This window comes from Falco peregrinus, chromosome 9 (genome assembly GCF_023634155.1).
Source record: "Falco peregrinus isolate bFalPer1 chromosome 9, bFalPer1.pri, whole genome shotgun sequence".
Classification (NCBI taxonomy): domain Eukaryota; kingdom Metazoa; phylum Chordata; class Aves; order Falconiformes; family Falconidae; genus Falco; species Falco peregrinus.
In genome coordinates, this window is record NC_073729.1 from 31,419,343 (window position 1) to 31,437,923 (window position 18,581).

The 18,581-nt window shown below is 51.1% G+C and overlaps 1 protein-coding gene across 2 annotated transcripts in view; it reads left to right on the forward strand.

Moving 5' to 3' along the window:
- B4GALT5 (beta-1,4-galactosyltransferase 5) overlaps positions 1-18,293 on the forward strand; it is a 40,250-nt gene extending 21,957 nt beyond the window's left edge. For both annotated transcript variants that reach the window (XM_055814190.1, XM_055814191.1), the window contains exons 2-9: positions 4,319-4,453; positions 8,763-8,876; positions 9,717-9,841; positions 10,523-10,639; positions 11,470-11,657; positions 11,895-12,017; positions 12,522-12,623; positions 15,205-18,293. In XM_055814190.1, the coding sequence (XP_055670165.1) occupies positions 4,319-4,453; positions 8,763-8,876; positions 9,717-9,841; positions 10,523-10,639; positions 11,470-11,657; positions 11,895-12,017; positions 12,522-12,623; positions 15,205-15,352 (1,052 nt within the window). In that variant the 3' untranslated portion in view covers positions 15,353-18,293. The remainder of the gene's footprint in view (positions 1-4,318; positions 4,454-8,762; positions 8,877-9,716; positions 9,842-10,522; positions 10,640-11,469; positions 11,658-11,894; positions 12,018-12,521; positions 12,624-15,204) is intronic.
- The last annotated feature ends 288 nt before the right edge of the window (positions 18,294-18,581 follow it).

An 18,581-nucleotide genomic window follows, 5' to 3' on the forward strand; every position in this document is an offset into this window, starting at 1 on the left:
CAAGTTGCAAATTACCCTGCTGCCTCTTCTGGTACATATCATCACAGTGAAATTAATTTTCCATGAGCGAGTCAGCTGTTTCTTGATTAGAAGTGCTCCGAAAATACCACCGGAGAAATGATTACAGGAAGCCTTCAGCACTCATTTATATAATTGGACTTTACCTCCTCAGTTGAAGTCACTGCATCCACTCGTGGCTTGGACGAGCGCTTGCCATCCCTGTTGCTTGTGGGCAGGGGTTGGGGTGCAGCAGCCCTGGGGTGCAGCCGGGGACCTCTGCTCCAGCTGGAGGCAAGCTGTAGGTCTGATGTCATGGTTTCCATGTGTTTAAATCCCAGCAGGGTTGACTTGTTCTTTAACGAGCTAACAAGAATAATTTTCAGGCAGTCATTTGGGCAAATGCACTCTTAAATTAAGCTTGCTCGTTTTACGCGTGGGTAGTGAGGGTCTGCTGGAAACTGGTAGGAAAAGGGACATTTCCGCAACCACTCACAGCAGCTAAAAATCCCTCTCCTGTCCTTGTCCTGCTGCTCTGTGGCCGTGGCCAGGCTGTTACTGCTGCGTGTATGTGGTCTGAAGTGCTGCATGCTCAAATGGAATAAAGGCAGAAGGCCAATGTAATTTTCAAGATCATCCTATGTGATTAGGTTAGCAATATCTCACAACACGGAGAATTACTTTCTGGCTGAACCCTGGTTCAGACCGAGCGCACCGTGGGGGTGTGTGTGCACGTTCCTCCCCTGGCAGAGGGGATGCCCGATGCTCGGCATGTCCTTCCTCCCTGGTGGGGGCTCTGGCACTGGAGCGATGTCGGGTCAGCCAGGTCAGGCTTAATAAATTTAAAACGTGGCCGATTTGCTCATCAGAAGCAAAGTAAACGGAGGAGTTGAGGTATGAGTTCGGTGCAGTGATTCCCAAATGTCTGTCCAGACCCAGCCCTGGCCACGGCAGCCCTGTGGGGCTAATTTAAGCCCCGTGTGGGTACGTGGAGTGAAATGTTTTCAATCATGAGTTTTAAATCTGATTTTCTGACCTGAATGGATTGCGTGTTCTGGATAAGCATGGGGTTTGTGAAGCTTATCTCATGGTGGCGGGTCATTTTGGGGGCAGGAGAAGGGACTCTCACCCCTGGGCTGGGGTCATATGGCTGGGGCAGGGGGGATCTTGGTGTTGGGGGTGTGGCGTGTTGGTGGCACGGCTTGTCTGTGGCCAGGTATCTCCTGAGTCATCTGAGTAAAGGGGTTAATATGTGAAAAGACAACTGCTGCCTTAAACAAAGCTGGCGTTGTTTGTGCTCGTGCTCCCCTGGGATGGTGGCTGCTGTGACAGTCTGTTCAGGATTCCCACTGCAACTCCGTGGACCAGCAAGCCGTGTCATGTGGCTGTGGTGAGCCCTGCTCCGTCTGCCCGCCGAGGCAGCGGGGAACAAATGGCGCTTTCACTGCGCCCAGCAAACCTCCCTCGTCCTTAATTGAAGCAGGGATTGGATGCCGGTTTGAGTCTCTCCTGTTCTTTCATGCTTCACCAAACCTGGTTCTGCTTTATCCAATAAATGGAAGGCGTAATGAAGTAAAAGCTAAATTACTTGTTCAGCATCAGCAAGTTACACCTTGCCACTGACTCAAACTCCATGTGAGCTGGGAGGCGAAGGCTTGCTGCCCCCTCTTTCCTTATCAGCAGCCTGGTCCTGATAAGCATTGCGACTCCACTCGGGTGGCTTCAGCTACCCATTGCTCCGTGCACCGGCTCTTGGTTAGCCTTCCAGGTTTTTGGGAAGGGAGCTGGGCAGTCGCTAACCCTCGCTGATGGCAGAGGTGAGGCTGTGCCGCTCTCCCTTAGGAGCCCACACTCTGCTGTGCTCCTCGGCTTTGGAGGATGCCGCTCCTGTCCCGTGGTGTTGGGTTTGTGCTGCCTCCCTGCAGAGCCTCGCAGTGTCTGCCCGCAGCTTGGGGTGGGTGCTCTCAGTGGGGCAGGACGTTGTAAATGTGTCCTGAGGAGCTGTATGCCCCAAGCATCAGCCCTTAATATGTCACCTTTGCAACCGAGGCAGAGCTGCGACTTGGGCTGCTGAGCTAGAGGAGAGACTGCCCAGCTTCTGTGTCCTGTTGTGGTCATCTGGGAGAGCTGCCCTGTGCATCCTGCCCTCGACCCCAAGGCCGTGCCAGCCTGGCTGTGTCGCTCGCTTGTTCACCACTAGCCCCCCTGCCCCCCTCCCTGAACAAGCCCATTTCTGTGAATTTTTATTCTTCCTCCAGGAACGCCTCATTTCCGTAAATCCTGGTTGGCAGCTGCCTGGCGATGCTGGGGCTGTGGTGGGGAGGGATGCTGGGGCTGAATCACTGATGCTGGGAGGCGACGCAGTTTCATGCTGAGCTCTGAGCAGGACACGAGTCCAAGTGTGAGCATATGAAGGTTTTAGGGCTGGGTGTAAGGCTTTGCATGGGAATTCCAGCTACATTCTTTTCTGGCCAGTAGTGCCACATCAAAATGCCAGCTTTTCATTCAGCCTTGTCCCCTGGGGATCTGGCAGAGCAGATTCCCCATCTTTCTGAGTGGGAGCAGCCCTTGCTGCCTCGCTGTCATTGCAACAGGAGTGCCTTGCCAAGGAGCTGCACCAGAGCACATGTTTATTTTGTAGCTGTCACTAATGGACCCCGACGGCGGGTGAGCAAAGAGGGTTTGGGTGGGTGCAGCTTTGGCTGAGGCAGCTCCTGCTTGCAGCTGCTGTAACCACTGGCTCAGGGTGCCATCACTGGCTCCACCACGAAGGGTACCCTGTGGGGAGGGAGGGGATGGGAATGGGCATTTAAAATTGCATTTCAAAGCCATTTAGTTGCCAAGGACTTAATGCAGCTGACCCTCTTTTTGCTGAAAATCTGATGATTGCCCATGGCTCGGAGGCAGGCTGGGCACGGGCAGCACCTGTGGGGGCTCTGGGCATGGCGTGGGGCTCTGTTGCCCTTTAAAATATTTACTTAGCTGTGTGAAAACAAAGTCTGGTTGGGATTGGGAAATGCATCTGAGCAGCCTTTCTGGAGGCTGACTCAGTCTGTGGGTGTAAAAGGGGAAAGCAGGGCAGGGAGGCTGGGGGGCGTGTGTCTGGCTGTGTGTTGGGGGGACCTCACTCTCTGATAGTGGTGCCATCTCTGGGCTGCCCTATCTAATCTGTGCTCCTCGTGACTCCAGCAGTGACTGTACCTTCCTGGCACCGGCAGCCTCTGGTTTCAGGCTATTACAGCTTGTGATATGCCTGCTGTGGAAATGACCTGTTCGTTATGGATGTTCCGTGATGACGTTTCATCGGTTACTGCCCTCCTCTGTGCGGGGTCCCTGGTCTTCCCTTGGCCTGCTGCCCTTTTCATCCCTCCTGGAGCATCTTCTGACCTGGTTTTTTGAATATTAATACAGAACTGTTAGATCTCCCCTCCTCCCGGTTTTGAAATCAAGATTATTTTTTTTTTCTTCCCTTCATTCTTAAGCCTAAAACTTCACTGCGAGGGGCGCGTGGCTGGCACTGCGATGCTGGTGAGGGGTGCTGGGGCGTGCATGGTGGCTGTCCTGCGTCCCCACGAGTGCTGCTGGGGGGGCAGGGCTGTGCTTGCTGCCATTTGCTCTGGGACCCGTGTCTGCCAGCGCCGGGTGTCAGCTTAAACTGAAACCTAAGTAGGCTCAGTCTGAGCTGTGCCAGGGCACAGGGTCAGAGGGAAAGGAATGGGGGAAGAAAGCTGGCTTTGGGGGTGGGGGGTGGGGTGGGGGGGTGGGGTGGGGGGCGGGCTGGTCCCAGGGACCCAGGGGGCTTGTGCTGCAAAATGCTGCCTGCTCTGGGACTTCCAGATTGCTGGTGGGCTCAGAGACTGGCAGTGGGATGTTTTTTGTGGTGCCCGTTGAGGCACCCTTGCCAAGCAAGTGTCAACCCTTGGTGTTGCAGTCTAGGAACAACTGCCCTTCTCCAGGCGTGCAGCTTGGTTTCCTGTTATAATGATATTTCCTAATTAAACTTCCCTACTTGGGCAGCAAAAGGTACTGGTCTTAGACTGTAACACAGCATTCAGCTTGTGTTGTCAGGTCTAGCTGGGGACGTTCCCCTTATTAACCAGCTGGGTTTCCAGACATGCCCTACGCCTCTGCTTTCCGACTCCGTGCCCTTCCCAGCTCCCGTCAGGCAACCGAGGCACGTGCGACCTGGGGATCCTCCTGGCAGGAGGGAGCTGAAACCAAGCAGAAGGCTGGGAATGGTTCCAAAAGACTCCTATTTCTCTTTCCTATAAAAGCTGATGCTTGTGGAAATATTCCTTTTTTTTTTTCTTCTTCCTTGCAGTGAACACCTACCTCTTCATGATGCAAGCCCAAGGCATCATGATTCGTGAAAACATGAGAACAATAGGAGCTCAGGTGTACGAGCAGGTGGTCCGCAGTGCCTATGCCAAGAGGAACAGCAGTGTGAATGACTCAGGTACTTCTTGAGTAATTGTCATTTTGATCAAAGATTCTGTTTCCATTGGAAATAAGAGTGGTTCAGGTCAACTCTGCTTGAAAGAATTAATGCATGCTGGTAAATGCAGGGTGGGAACTTTAATTGGTTTATTTTTTTTATTTTATATGTAAGAATATTTTATGTAACATAAAATATATATACATATTCATTCTTTATATCATATGTATGCACTATATATAAAAAATATTAATTTCTTTATAAAACATAAAAATGCTTCTGACTTGTGTAACGGGTGAAAAATCTTGAAAGGTCTCAAATGATGGAATGTGGAGCTGAGAACCTCTTTGCTTTCCAGGAATTCAGCTTGTTAGCTTCAACCAGTCTGAAGGTAAACATTGGGAATTCAGTGCAAGGATCAGGTTTCATATGTAAAAAATAACTTCCCAGGCACAAGCGCATGCAGATCCCCGGCTCCGTGCACGTGGAGGAGCCTGTGCTCATAAGCTTCACTCTTCCCATGCAAGGATGAGCAGAGATGACTTGGCTGGAGACCTGCCACAAATAATATATTGAACTTTGGGCAGAATGCAGCGAGCAGAGTCGCAGGCTCCCACTCCCAGGCTGCTCATCGTCTGTAATATAAAGCTGATAACAGGGTTATGAGTTTTGGTGTAAATCTGGTACAGCGAAGCATAAATGCACATTGGCTGTGTGTAAGGCAGGGTGAGGCATCATCGCCTTTGGGCTGCTGTGACACCAAGCGGGTACCTCCCCTGCTGACATGTCACCAGTGCCCCATGCTGGTGGGGCTGGCATCAGGCTGCAGCAGTGCCAGGGAGCTGAGCTCAGCTCCTCTGCTGCGAGGGCTCAGTGGCAGGGGCTGGCAGGGTTTCACGGGGCAAGATTCTATTTCTTGTTAATAAGAAAATAAGCAGTGTCCTTGCTGGTCAGCCTGCTGGGGAGCTGAGCGGGGTGGCTGACAGTTTAGCTGTACTCTGGCTGGGGATGGGGGGTGGTGTGGTGGTGGTGGTGGAATTACGAACTTGTGCAAGGGATTGACATGCTGGGTCTCCTCCGAAGGCAGCCGGGGCTGCCACCATGGGCTATTTTTGAGGCTGGAAACATGGAGCAGAGCAGACGCAGGGTGAGGAAGTGACTGATCCCCTGAGGGGAGGAGGGTTTGGTGCTCCCACTGCTGCTTGTGGTGATGAGAGCCTCAGCCCTGCTGCTGTCCTGGCCCTCAGGGCTCAGAGCCCTGCAGAAGCCTGCTGTGTGCTCCTGCTGCCTGCAGCAGGCAGGGGGATGGTTACCACATTAGCGCAGCAATACTGGTGGTGCCATTAATGAAATAACTGTCCTTGCTTGGACCTCACATCTGTCCCAGATCTGCAGGCACGGGCAGATGCCCCTCCTGCCCTGAGAGTTCCGGCTGCAAGGAGAGTTTAACATACACAAGTGCTGTGCACCATTCTTGGGCGGCCTTCCCTGGCAGGCAGGTCAGAGCACATGCATGACGGATGGTGGTGACATCTGGAAGGCACGTGGCACTGTGGCCCCAAGAATTATGTTAACACTGGGATCAGTATCTTGCCTCCCTGACTCTAGGTTTGGGTGCCTCGGTGGGATCTGGGTGGGCAGCACTGCCTGGTTAGCGCATCCTCCCCACGCCGCTGCGGGCAGTGTGACAGTGACGGCCAGGAGAGCGAGCCCACCTGGTGCGGTGGTGGGGATGGACCCAGCAAAGGCCTTGGCCATCTCAGCAGCTCCCCAGGCTCTCCTGCCTCCACCCTGCCCTGCAGGCAGCAGTGGGTGTCACATCTCTCCCTGTGCCCCCTCCCCATCCCTGCACTCCCTCCCCTTTTGCTGGGCGAGGCATGTGGAGCAGGGTCGGGGATGCTGCTTCTGGGTGTGAGCTCCACAGGTCACAAACCAGTTTGGGCAGTAGAAGACCCTGTGACCCCTCTCTGGTTGTCCCTGCTCCAGCTGCATGGGAGCACTGGGAGGTAGGAAGCTGCCGATGCTTTCTGAGCTGCAACCTCTCCCGCACATCATTTGTGTTCCAGCAAGGGGCTGGGCAGGGGGGAGCAGTTCTTTGTGCAGTGCTGCCTCATGTTTGTGTCCTCCTGGGGCTTTAATTTTGGGGCAGATTCCTTAAAGATGCGATGTCCCACCCTGAATGACGAGGTGCCCAAGCACAGAGTGGTCTGCTGCGAGCACAGTGTGCTTGTCCCCATCCAGCTGCACTTACTCTTTGCCCTTAGCTGTTTTCCTCTTGTGTTAAAATGGGGAAGTAATTTATCTTTTTCTGCATTTGCTAATAGATGCAATAATAGGTTTCCTGTTCGGTAAGTCAAAAAGGGTCCCTTCTGTGCTTCTGCAAGCAAAAAAGGTGGCCCTTTATGCGAAAGAAGGGAGCTGAGCTTCACCATGTGTCGTCAGCTGGACCAAATATTGAGAGTGTACTTTGGTGATAGGAGTCTAAAAGCATTCAAAACAGTATCTATCATACTTGGAAAGCTCTTAGGTTCTGTTTACAAGTCCATCTTGAGTCTGAGAGAGTTTGGGTGCCACTTCTTTGCGTGGATAAACAGTATTCATGTTGTGATGGTAGATACTAGCACAATAAAGCAAGCTGAAATATCAGTCCAGCAATTACTTGCCCCAGTTAATTGAAATGAAAGATTTTGACCTTGCAGGTAAAGACAACCTTCCCTGCTTTGCTTTAAAAAGATTAACTTGTCACTAGATTATTTTTCCCAGATACATCATGAATGTGGTTATTAGATGCAGCCTTTCTGCTGCAGAGAATATACTGTGCTTAAGCAATTACTTAAATGTCCCTATCCTTAAATATGACTTACATTCTTAACTCTTAATCTTAGCAGATTCATTTACTTCACTACACTGTAATTCTAGGTTTATTAAATTGCTCTCAGGATAAAATGTGTGAAGCCCTTTTGCTATCAGTATGTTCTTGATACTAAATGTATGCTTAATTTGAAAGGTTATAGCTGCTGGTTTAAAAAAATGTGTGAATCTCACACTGGGTTCAGTCAAATAACTTAAAAATCTGGCTCCCTACTGTAACTTCAAGTTTGCTGATGGATCACTTGCCAACCCTTGTGTCCAAGGCTTAGCAGAGCTGCTTGGACAGCTCTCGGGGGGGGTGGCAGGAGGGATCCTAGACCTCCTTTTTGTCTCTGGGTGCCTGAACACCAGCTGGTTTGTACTGTGCTCATGAGAAACCAGGGCTGCTCTTGCTCTGAATCAGCATGGTGAATGTCAGCCCCAAGGCGTGCTTCTGCAGATGCCTCTGCATGGGAAGGCAACTAGAAAGGATGAGACCACCTTGTCCTGGTAGGTCCGAGGGCTGCCTGTGATGGGACTGGGTGGCTCAGCACTAAATGGCTGCTTTCCAGGACCGCTGTGAGGTGTCAGGTTGGTGCTGTGGGACCAAAAGGCCAACATCAGATCAGAGAAAGTACATCCTCCTGTAACAGCTGATGCTTTACCACAGACAGGGAACTTTTTCTAGTGCCTAAAATGAAGGTTATGCTTGGCTAAAGAAGCCTTATGCAAAGCTGGTGACTTTGCTGTAGAAAGCAGAAGTTCATGGTTATGTAAAAACCTTCTTAAAACATCTCCAGGTGTAGCAGGCTGGAGGGAGTTTGCCTGGGAGGTACAAGGATGCAGGGGGTTGGGGGGGGCTTGAAAAATGTGCTGTGCTGGGCACTGCCGCAGCTGTTGGGGCACGGGGGCTCCTCTGCTTTTGCACGGTGTAAAGCAGAGGAAAGGCCAGGTGTAACGTGATCATTTTTATTGATCCTTTGAGGAGGATGCAAGGCAGGATTTTCCTGCGCAGACTGCTGCACTGACAGTCCTTGCTGGCATCAGGACCTGCCTGGGGACTTCCCTCTCCGAGCCTGTTGGGAAAGGACCCGCTGGAGGGGCAAGTCTCCTCCTGCTGTGCCGTGGTCCTTCTTCCAAGTGCCATGTGCTCCTTCACTTTGAGATGTTTGTGGTACCTAAAGGTGACACTCAAAATTCTTCCTCTGGCCAGAAAATGTGAAGGTTTCTTTGGTGTGGCATTGTGTAAGGCCACAGGGGCTTCTGCAGCCACCAGCCCCAGGGTGGGGATGAGCCCATAGCTGGGCTGCAAGTCTACAGCTGGTGTTGTGGGGGGACACTCACATGCCATTGGGGACATCCTTAGCCATGGGTGGCTTTGGAGTCTGCTCACAGTGGCACAGGGAGGTGGCTGAAAATAAAGAAGACCTGCAGCTCAAGTGTGCACTCTTTTTTTTTTTTCTTTTTTCTCATTCCTCAGATTATCCTCTTGATCTGAACCACAACGACACCTTTCTGCAAGCCACAACATTTCTTCCTGAAGACTTTACCTACTTCCCCAACCTCACCTGCCCTGAGAGGCTCCCTTCTATGAGTGAGTAGCATCCTGACAGCCCTGTGGCTTTGGAGGGCACATCGTGGCGTTCCCTGGCTCGCCAACGTTGCACCTTTCCCTGCCGGGTACCTGGGGGTGAATGGGAGCGCTGTTTGGAGCCTGGTCCCCTCCTGGGAAATCATTGTTTACCCACTCACACAAATTAATCCCTGCTATGTCGGAGGCACGTCTCCCCGCCGAAGCAGGAACCCATTGCTTGGCAGACGCAAACAAAAGAGGGATTGTGTGCTGGGAGCTGGTGAAAAGGCTCGGCCAGCTCTTTTCCAGGGGCAGTGGCAGCGGGGTGGCTCCTTTGCCCTGTGGCAGTGCTACTGGTCCCAGCCTGAGCTGTGCCCGGTACAGCTGGGCAGGGGCTGGTGCAGGAGACAGGCTGGTGGTGGACCCCCAGAAGGGAGCCACAGCCAGGAGAAATGCTTCCAGCAAAGTGATATTGCAGTGGAAAACTGGGCTTTTGCAGGTAAATTTTTCCTGAAAGGGGGAGACTGCTCTCTGCCGAGGTGAGGGGTGTTGCATCTGCTGGAAACCTGTATGGAGGAGTAGAGGGGTGCCATGGCCAGTGTGGGTCTCTAATGGAGTGCATCCATCGGCCACAAAGGCTAAACAGCCCAGCTGCCAAGGAGATGGAGGTGTTACAAGTCGTGCCAGCAGCATTTCCTAATCATTTTTGTTGGTGCTTGGGGAAAAGAAGAGGCTGCCTGCATTCAGTGCCGGGGATAGAGGGCAGGGATGCAGCGAAGTGCTGCCCTGAGCAGGCACTGAGCCACCTCAGGACCACAGCAGTTCCTGACCCCCTCCTGCTTCTCCCTGCTGTCTCTGCAGAGGGCCTCATTGATGTAAATATGAGCGAGATCACGATGGAGGATATCCACCAGTTCTTCTCAAAAGACCCTTCTATCAAGCTGGGAGGCCACTGGAAGCCGAGCGACTGCCTGCCTCGCTGGAAGGTAACTGGGGTGCTGGGCAGCCCTGTGTCCCCGCTGAGCACGGGGGGGGGGGGGGGTGGAGGGTCCCAGGGGGGTGCTGGGAAGACAGGAATGTCTCTCATGTGCTACAGCTTCAGAGTAATGAATATAAGGATCTGAAGTGTGGGGCTGCAGTGCCTGAGGAAGAAATGCTGAGCTCAGAGGCTGCTTTAGTGCTGCGTGAGTCAGCTCTGGATTTCTGTACGGACTGCTGAGGGGTCGGGCAGCAAGCTTGCCTGCCTGCTTCCCTGCTGGCCTGTCCGGGGTAGGATTTGATGTAGAGAGGCAAGGTGGCAGTGCTGGGACTCCTGTTTCCAGCGGGCGGTGGCTTTAGGCCAGCATGATAGCAGGACCTGGCCCCGCTCCTGCTGTGCCTGGCACCGGGCAGAGGCAGTGGGGTGGGCAGCGGGTCTCCCTCCCAGTCAAGGTCACATGGAATTTCCCCAAAGCAACAATTCCCCAAGAGGTGAATAACAAATCCATGTTGTGGGGGTTGGATGGGTTTCAGGCTGCTCAGCCCTGCTTGGGAGAGCTGAGACACCATGTTTAGTGCTGCTCCTCCGACAACACCATACCAGCCGGCCCCGCTCCCCAGCCCAGGGGTCAGTCAGCAGCAGGAGCCACTGGTGCAGTACAGTAAGAGCTGTGTCCTCTCCCCATCAGGTGGCAATCCTGATCCCATTCCGCAATCGATACGAGCATCTTCCTGTCCTCTTCAGACACCTTATTCCCATGCTGCAGCGACAACGTTTACAGTTCGCCTTCTACGTTGTGGAACAAGTGAGTGAGCCCTGGGGTGGTCTGGGCAGCAGCCACTGGGGCATGGATGTGCTGCGCTAAAAATGCATCTGCTAAAGCTGCAAGTGTAGCTCTGTGCCATGTCCCAAGGAGCTTACCTGCCAGATCACATCATTTGACCTGTGGCAGGTTTAGGGTTCATGTTGCAATGTGTAAGTTGTCCCATTCTGCCTAGAAGTGGCACAGCTAAGAGGGGTGCCCAAAAATCACTGGTTTTATCTGAAAATGAAGTAGATTCAGGGTGGTGTGGTTGGTTTTTTTTAAGTCCTGTATTGGAGGAGGTATTTCTAAAAAAAAAAAAAAAGACAACTTTGAACCTAGTATTTGTAGTTTAACTAATGCTGCGTTATTTTTGTGGGTTTGTACATCTGTTCTGGGGAGCATCCCCTAGGCACAGGGTGGCCTGACCAGAGTCAGACATTTCTTGTCTGGGCAGTATCTAGAAGACTTTTATAAATGTTAAACCTAAGATTCTCATTTGGTATACACATGGCTTCATCCACTCAGTAAATGTACTTTCATATTTAGCTCTATCTTAAAAAAATTGATGAAAACTGGGTAGTGGGGTGGGGTTTTTTTTTTTCCAAGTGTCTGAGTAAATAAGACTTTAGCATCTTTATTTTTGCTCCTGCACAGTAAAGTGAATATTTAAGTCTTGGTTGATCTCACCAGTCTGTCCCAATACATCGTTTCCTTTTGCGGCACCTTGGTGGGAGCTGGTTGCCCTCCAGTTTTCTAGACAAGACAGAGAAAGTACACGCGGACATGAACTGCGCGGGACTCCCCTTGAGAAGGAACTTTCTCCCTCCTAGGCTGGAAACCACCCCTTTAACCGTGCCATGCTCTTCAATGTTGGCTTTCGGGAAGCAATGAAGGACTTGGACTGGGACTGTCTCATCTTCCATGATGTGGACCACATACCAGAAAATGACCGTAACTATTATGGGTGTGGACAGATGCCGAGGCACTTTGCAGCCAAGCTGGATAAGTACATGTATCTGTAAGCACTGTTCTTCCTCCCCACTACCATAGTAGCTAAGGAGCCAGTGTCAGATGTATTTTTTTTTTTTTTTTAAAAAGGAGGAAGATGAATTTCAGTTTGCTTCTCAGGCTTTGTGCAAAGTGAACATGGGAGGGGAATAGAAGAAGGCATCCTCCCAGCTCGGGCTTTCCCCGTTGCAGGCAGGAGAGCTGCAGTGCTGGTGGGCTCTGCCCTAACCCCTTCTCTCCCGCTTAGGCTCCCTTACAAGGAGTTCTTCGGTGGGGTGAGCGGCCTGACTGTCGAGCAGTTTCAGAAGATCAATGGTTTCGCTAACGCCTTCTGGGGCTGGGGCGGCGAAGACGACGACCTCTGGAACAGGTATGGGCTTGACTCAGCTGGCGCCCCTGGGCTCACTGCTGGTGGTGGTTCTGCGTGCCGGGCTTTGCACATGCTGCGGCACGAAGCGTTGTCACCGCGGCAGTCGGCGCTGGGCTTGCTGCGCCTGCTTCACCGTGGCTAGGGACCAGCCAGCCTGGCTGCGGTGGCTTGGTGGGAACAGGGGCTGCTCCAGCCCGTGCAGGCACTAGATGGGAAACTCAGAGTAGTGCTGGCTGGGGGAGTTGTTGGCCCTGTGTGCGGTTATCTCACGCTGCTGAGCTCAAACTGATCTCGGCTGAGCTGAAGCCTTGAGGTGCCGAGTGTCGTGTGGCTTGCCTGGAGCCTGGGCTGGAGTGAGGAGGTTTGTGTGGCTTGTCTGCTGGGTGGAAAGGCAGAGCTGCTGTCGGAGCCGCAAGCGTGCTGACTGTGCAGCCCTGGCAAGTGCTGACAGCACAGCAAATGCAACGATGGATTTTTACTTTATTTCTCCCCTTTCTAATGCAGGGTGCAGTATGCAGGTTACTCAGTGACTCGACCAGAAGGAGACACAGGGAAATACAAATCAATTCCTCACCATCATCGGGGAGAAGTCCAGTTCCTGGGAAGGCAAGTAGTTTAATTTTAATATCTTGTGGGGGTTTTTTAAGAATTCCAAAGCCCTTCACAAAGAGTCTACCAAGTACAAGGCTCCCTGCAGCTGTTTGGGGGCAGTAACAGCCTCAACTCCTGAAGGAAACCAACTGTGGAGAGATGGAGGTAGAGCACTGTCGGGATTCCTTCATCCCTGTGTTTTATATCCCGCATCCCTGCAACAAGGGGTCCTCACTTTGTGGCTTTAGCTGCTTGGGTGCCATCCAGAAGAGGGAGTTGTCAGCATGGCATGCTGTGGGCCTGTCCTGTATCTCCAGCGGGATGTTCCCAAAGGGGTGGCTAATGCCAGAAGTCAGAGAAGCTTACGTGTTCCTAGGAGAGCCTGACCCAAGTGTTGAAGGAGGAACTGGTCATCCTGCAGAAGGCAGAGAGCAGGGGCTCTCTCTGTATGTGGCTGCTAAAGCATCGGGTGTCCCTGAGAACACTGACAAGGTCCAGTAGCAACACCCTGGCTTTGTGCCGCAAAGGCAGTTGCTGTCACAGCAGCGATGTCCTCCTGCGGTGGAGTTCTTCAGCAGTGGATGGTGTTCAGGGTAGCACTGACACCGATTTCATCCCGTGATGGTGTGTGAAGACAGGGAGATGGCAGCAGCTCCAGCACACTTCCACTGCAGTGCTGAGACGGAGCAGCTTGCTCCTTCCCATTCTTCTGTTCCTGCCTCTTGGCCCCAAACTGGGCTGAGTGTACAGAGCCCCTGAACTCAGGGTTTGCTCTCTTGCGAGACTTCGGACATCCATCAGGGGCACTGACTGTCCCCTGCATCTAAGGAGCCCGCGTACTACGTGAACGTTTTGTCTTTTTTTCTCAAAAAGCTGAAATCTTGGCGCTTTCCAGGACATCTCCGACCCCTTTGTCCAGGAGCCAGGGTTGTTTCAGAAGGTACAAGAACTGGTTGAATGACTGCGTTTGCCTAGGGACCTGGGTGGAACTCGAGTCTTCTGAAAACTGTGCAACAAAAATGAGAGAAATACCTTTTTCACAAACAACTGCAGGAATTAACACTTACAAGTGATGAGCTGCTGGACCATGCAAGCTCTGTTCTGTGCAGGGGCTCCTGGCTGCTGCTGCAGAAGAGGCAGCAAGGAGGGTTTTTATGTTGCAGACACTATGTCAGCTATCTGGGTCTCTTTACAGAAGACTCATTTTTTTGGGGGAGTTTCCATTTGAGGTTGTCATCTTCAGCCCTAGTTTCCATTTCTCTTTTAGGCAGAACGCAGCCACTAAGAGATACTTACCTTGTTCCACTCTTGAAAAAGAGAAGTTGGTTTGGCTTAAAGCCGTATTTAGTCAAACCCTTGAGGCATGGAAGGCTGGCAGTGCAGTGGGATTGAGCTCTTGTTCCTGATGCTTCCCTGGTCTCCTGTTGGCCCCAGCCAGCCAGGAGCCCGAGTTCAATGTCAGCAGGAGCTGTGGGAGGGGGATCTGTGGTGAAGGGTGGTGGTGGGTAAGGCAGTGGTGGCCCTGGTGAGGCTGGCACCGGTGCTGCTAGTGCTCCTGCCTCTGCTGCTGCATCTGGAGCTCGACGCCCAGCCTAGGCAAGGCTTAGCAATAGATACCCTCTTGTGTCCTGCACGGAAACCTCAATTTCCTTCTCCTCTGTACTCACCCACAGGCAAGTACTAACTGCTGCCATCTGAAAGCCCTGCTGCTTCTCCCACCTGAGCAGGGGGACCCAACACTTCTCGCTGTGGAGAAGGAAAGTGTTCATCAAGACACTTAAGTGTCCTGCCCATGTCCTGATGCTGTGACTTTGAAACGAGCTTTAGCACTTCCCTCTTTGCTCTCACCCAGCATCTTCCTCTTCCTCCTGGCACATCCCTTCCCTGGTGCTTTTTCTGTCCCCAGGTCTCAGCCCAGCTCCCACTCGTCCTGGTGCTGCCAGGCCCCCAGCACTGTGGTGCAGAAAGTCAGTGTCATGTCCTGATGAAATGTTTCTGCTTATTTTGTTTTTTGCCCCTCTCGCCCTCAGCCTGTACATCTCATCATCTTGCCCCTAAATATGGTTGAGGTGGGTAGTTCTTATGCACCAGCTGCAGTTTCCTTCCCCAAACCATCATTTTTCTAGTTTTACTTCCTTGTCCCCCATCCCTTAGACTAAAACAATTCAGTTCTGCTCTTGTTTGTGGCCTAGGTTGTCAAAAATGGACAGGACCACATCACCCATTACTGGTTTTCTCTGGAATGCTTTGTCTGGTGAGGGCTTGGCAGGAGGCCCCCATGCTCATCCACCTCCTGGGAATGGGACCCCCAGGCTCTGGGCAGGAGTGACAGGCTGTTCTGACAGCTGAGTGCTTGCTGGTGGCACAGGGAGCATTTTACTCTTCATCCAGTGATGGACTGTAATTTTCAAAGTTTGTGGTATTTACCAGTATAGAAAGTGTGATTGTTCCCTTTATTAAGGGCTCAGAAGTGTGTTGGGTTGTACCTGCTGCTGGGACTGGCTGTTTTAAGGGTGTTTTAGTAGCGCTGGGAGAACTTTGCAGGGCTCTGTGGGATACAGGGAAGTGACTCTAGCCTCTGGTTCTCATTCCACAGGTATGCCTTGCTGAGGAAGTCAAGAGAAAGGCAAGCCCTGGACGGCCTCAATAACTTGAACTACTTTCCAAACGTCACGTATGACGCCTTGTATAAGAACATCACTGTTAACCTGACACCGGAGCTGGCTCTGGTGCCTGAATATTAAGAGGAGAAAATAACTTTGCTCTGCCCTTCACCAAGAAAGCACCACACTAGACTTTCTTTTCCAAGGGTTATCAAGGACAAGCAACACTTTGTCTAATGAAGGATCACAGTATTTTGGAGAATAAGGCTGAAAGTGCACGCACAAATTGCCCTAGCTGTACCAATCCAGCCCGATACTTGTGCAGCGAGCTCAGCAGTCTCTTTCTTTTTTCTGCCACTTGCTTTCTGGGTTTCAGGACAACTGTTTGACCTGCTGCTCTCGACTCCACATTCCTCCTCCAGCAATCTTCGGCACTGGGACTCGCCTTGGACGTGCTTTCTCCTCCAGGAAGCAGCTCAGCTGAGGGACTCTGGCTTCTCGATGGCGAACGTCGGGAGTGATTCAGTCGGTAACTGCCCTGGTGGGAGATCAAGCGACTTCTAATACCGTTCTTCTATGTCTGTGCAGTTTTTTAAATGACCTGCTTGAAGTATATACAACAGAATCGCTTCTTAAAGAAGTGTAAGTGTAAATATGCTGTGTAAATTGCCCCTTTTTTCCTCCTATGGCTCAAATCCAAGCTAGAGGTTTACATACAGTCACTCATTTTAGTCCTGAATTCTGTAAACACTTGTGTGTGCATCACTGTACTTGTGCAAGGTGTTCCCTTTTAAGCCAGTGAGACTGCTTGCATGATTTAAGCTGTGCATATGCAGAAATGTTTGTGGGACAGGGCCCTAAACTTGCCAGTGTAGCGGATGAAATACAGCCATGTCATTGCTCATTCCAGAAACCACAGGGGTGGCTTTTTCCAGGGAGAGTGAGGAGATGGGAATATTTATGACAAAACTCCCCTTTCTGTCACTCTTGCAACACGATGTGCAAATGAATCCAGAAGCCATATGGAATAAAATCCTTTGCCTGTTGCTCTCTATCCCAGTGGTGGTAAGCATGAGCATGGCAGGTTGCTCAAGAGCTCACATCCCCGCTGCTGCGGGAAGCGCAGCCCCTGGGCGCCATCCTCGGAATGGGGCGGCTGACCCCCCACGGAGCCCTCCCCGCACCAGCAGCACCCTGCCATCACTCCCGTAACGTGACGGTACAGTTTGGGAGGTTGTTCCTGTGTAAATCCAGCAGCACACTGGTGCTGTCAGAGCCAGGCAGTGCCTGTGGTTATCACCGTCGGCACCTGGTGGCCCTTGCGCAGGCGCAGCTGGTGGGGTAGGTTGTTGGAGGTTAGCAAGAGAAATGAAGGACGCACGTATCAAGCTCATGAAAACATGAGGACCAGGAACCAGAGAGCTTGGTCCGACACCCCATCCAGCCACCCAAACTGGAGTGCCTGCTCCCTTCTCCCGTGGGCCGCCCCCTCCTTCCCCGCAGCCGCGGTGGGCAGGCTGGGCTCCGGGCTCTCCCCACCGCTGCCCCTCGGTCCGGTCCTTTACACAGCACTGACACCGTCACTTCTACTGGACCTCTGACTTAAAAGTAAATATATTGGGGGTTGCTTTTTAATTTGTATTTCTACGTAACAATGGTGTGTACGTAACCTCCAATGTACTTTAACTTTCTCTTTATTGCATTGTTTGCCTTCAATTTCCTTATCTCCTCATGGTTTACATTGTTTTCTTGGTTCTGTGGACGTATGATCCCCATATGCATCTGTTGTGGGTGTGACTGCCCAGGGCATTCCTAACCTGTGTCCAGAAAATGTTAGTTTAGAAAACACGAGTTCTTGTGTAGATCTTATCGGCCCGTATGAGAGGACAGCAAGCCTGCCCTTGAAAAGCGCTGATAAGTTTGTAACTTAGGTTTTAAAGTCTTTGAACTTACATGTGCTTTAAGCTCACTTCCCAAGGGGATTCAACCTGGCTATTTATAGGCAGAGGTGAGGACTTGCTTTTTATGGCGCATATAGCAATAAAGACTTTTGCTTCTGAATCTCGATGTCTAATTCACGTGGACCCTTTTCAGATGCTGAACCCGTGTTGCCCTACCCCGCTTTTCTTTCATCTTGAGACCTTGCTAGAAATCTTTGTTTAATGGTGCTTCAAACAAGGAATGTATTTCAACTAGTCCAAGTCCACTACCCCAGGAATCATGCATGTGTGTGTGAGTAGGTGTTAAACTACCTTAGTCGGGATCCTCAGCCTTTGATGTGTACCTGAGACCCATCGCACCTTGTGTTGAACAAAAAGCCGTTACCTCTGCTCAGAAATGCACTCTATGGTTGGCACAAAAGGGTCCACCCCCTGCCCCAGCAGCATCCTTCTTCATAGTTCCTTTGTTCTAATCACGTTGATTTTTCTCCACCCCCTTCCCCCCTTTTTAAGATGTGGAATATCTGAAAATGTGCACTGTTAATCTTATCAGCTATGTCAAATCCTGTATAGTAAATGTAACTGTTAAAAACATACTGTCAAGCGCATGTGCTGTTATGGTGTAAAAATTCTCATATTAAGGAGAACTTGTACATATTCTGGCAGCTGAGATTCAACAAGGCCACTCACCCCTTCCATGTCAACACCGTTGGTCAGCCCTGCTGGAGGGCAGGTCCTGTTCAATGCTGACATCTTTTTTTTTTAATTTTTTTTTTTAAATGAGCCATGTGGATTTTATTTGAAAAACTATTTATTGACAGTTAATTATCTATAAAGCTCTGCTTCTCTAAGGGAGGTACCGTCTGAGCAACAGCCACGCACTTCGGGTCGCTCACCATCAGAAGTGGCTTTAAACTCTAAAGTAGTTTCCATCATCATGGCTTTTGAGCTTACTGTTACGTTTTTAAGAGGTGCCAGGGGGACGTTTTTGCACTGAAGACTAGTGTTTTAAAACACACACACACTTCTCAGCAAAGCAATCCTTTGTGTCATTACATTTATTTACCCATGTGTTTGTACATTTTTGTATTTGTTAATTTATGAATGATTTTTTCAGTAAAAAATACATATTCAAGAACAAAGTTTGCAGTCATTGCTTTTTTTTATAGGGAGTTGGGGTGTGCTTTTTGTTTGAAGGAGGTGAGATCTGTAAGCCCAGAGTGGTAAGTGCTTATGGCAGTTTGAGTGGAGAAGGGTAAGTCCTGGATGCTAAAAATGGTTAGAATTTTTATGGTTAGAAATCTGTCATTAGGACTGGACAGAAGTAAACTGAGTGCAGGATGGGGATGCTCCCCAAGCTCGTACCACACTGTACATGCTACAGCCTTTTCTCCAAGCATCTGCTTCAGTGTAGTACTGATGGAGGGGCT